This window comes from Ctenocephalides felis, unplaced genomic scaffold, assembly GCF_003426905.1.
Source record: "Ctenocephalides felis isolate EL2017-DRISC unplaced genomic scaffold, ASM342690v1 CF-g0.4_SCAFFOLD_01886, whole genome shotgun sequence".
NCBI lineage: Eukaryota > Metazoa > Arthropoda > Insecta > Siphonaptera > Pulicidae > Ctenocephalides > Ctenocephalides felis.
The window spans coordinates 4,503,426-4,505,507 of NW_020538040.1; the positions used below are offsets into that span (position 1 = coordinate 4,503,426).

At 26.8% G+C, this 2,082-nt stretch overlaps 1 protein-coding gene across 1 annotated transcript in view; it reads right to left on the reverse strand.

Moving 5' to 3' along the window:
* Positions 1 to 270: 270 nt before the first annotated feature.
* LOC113377889 (tetraspanin-2A) overlaps positions 271 to 2,082 on the reverse strand; it is a 15,882-nt gene continuing 14,070 nt past the window's right edge. Inside the window, exon 5 of the mRNA XM_026618336.1 lies at positions 271 to 441. Coding sequence (XP_026474121.1) covers positions 310 to 441 — 132 coding nt within the window. The 3' untranslated portion in view covers positions 271 to 309. The remainder of the gene's footprint in view (positions 442 to 2,082) is intronic.

The window sequence follows — 2,082 nt, forward strand, 5'->3', positions numbered from 1 at the left end:
TAATTATTGCTAGTTATATAATACTACACTACACTAAAATTAAATTAAAATCAATACTGTATATTTTTTTTTATTTTTTTTTATTATAGTAAATTAGTGGCCCAATTTATGACCTCCGTGCGGAATATAATAGAAGAAAAGTGTATTATTTTACTCTTTGTTTTTTTTTAAATTATTATCTAATACTAATTATTAATAAAAAATTCTAATACGACTAATTAAAAAAAAATTAAACAAAAAATACTGGAAAAACTATAGGTATCATGTGGGAAAAATAACAATATTTTGGTTAATTTTTTTTTTTTTAATTTATCTTCTATAATTGCGAGCCTCCTCCTCTTCTTTTTTGATAGCTTGTATCAATACAATGCTCATAACTGCATTCACAACATGCATCATGCACAAAACCATTCCTAAGCCTGCACACCAGGCGGATTTATCCTAAAAAGAAAAAAAATATATATATATATATATATATATATATATATATATATATATTAACAAAGTCTAATAATCGGGCATAACATCAATAAAAAACATGAATTTCTTTCAAAAATTTATTTTAAATCCATACGTTTCGGCTATAATCCTAGCCTTCATTCAGTGGAAACTAAAAATAAAATTAAAAACTAAAACAATTGAATTGGAGTGAAAAAAAAAAAAAAATAGTAATTAGTACTTACAATTAGTTGATCTTAGTGTTAGATTGGAAAATTTAATAATCCATGGTATTAGGATATGGTAATGCACTACACTATGTATTATAAACATTAACTTGAAATTACACAATATTTTCACAAAATACTGATTTGAAAAAATCACAAATGAATAGTGTGTTATTCGTAGACTGGTTGAAGATGTAATGGAGAAAGTCATTTTTTAAAAAATTTTTACCAAGATTCTGCACATGTGTGGAACGAATTGTAAAACCTTTGCGCGAACGCTTTTATTGTTTTGTAAGAAATTTGGAAATGTTATCTAAATAGAAGAGATTTGTGTCGCACAGCGTGTTGAGTTCATTCCGTTTATTTATTGTCTTATTGTTATAAATAGTTAAAAAAGATCCCTCTATAATTCTTCGTTTAAATAAATTTTGTTCAAATTGTAGTATAGTCGGATTAGAAAAGTCCATATTGTGTTTTAAAGTGTATATATGGTCTGCAAGAACAGTTTTGAATTGTTTGGGGTTTTTTGAATTGTTTTTATGTTGTTGTAACCGTTTATTGAGGTTCTGGCTAGTTTCTCCTATGTAAATTAAATTGCAGTCTAAACAATTTATTTGATAGACGAGATTTCTGAGACGTTCGATATTAAATGGGGTTTTTGTTTTTGTAAAATAGTGCTAGTAGTTGTACTAAAATTGGTTACAAGTCGAAGTCCAGATTTATAAAAAAGTTTTTTCCAAGGAACATACAATTCTTTAATGTATGGCAAACATATTACACCAGAATGAGTTTCTGAGTCAGGTAAATCGTTATGTACTGTGCAATTGTCCATTTTATTCAAAGTTACGTTCGTCTGTTACTAGTTACGGAATTTATAAGTTTTAGGGGATAAGAGTTATCTGTTAAAATTTTTGTAATTAATTTGATGTTGTTGTCCCAAAATGTTTTGTCCGATAGAAGTATTGCGTGGTCCGTTAGATTTATTATAGTACCTATTTTCATTTTGAGTGGATGATAAGAAAAGTAATTAAGGTAGCGTCCGGAATTAGTTGGTTTTTGATACCAATTTGTTATTAGTTTGTTATCTGTAGTACGTATGAGTTTTATGTCTAAGAAACTTATCGAGTTCATTGTCTCCAATTCCACTGTAAATTTTAGTTTTTTATTGACGTTATTAAATTGATCAATTATCATAGTGACATCATCACTAGGGATACAAGTGATAATGTCATCTACATAACGGTAATAAAAAATATGTTTATTGTAATTTTTAAATTTTTTTTATTACCGTTATGTAGATGACATTATCACTTGTATCCCTAGTGATGATGTCACTATGATAATTGATCAATTTAATAACGTCAATAAAAAACTAAAAATTTACAGTGGAATTGGAGACAATGAACTCGATAAGTTT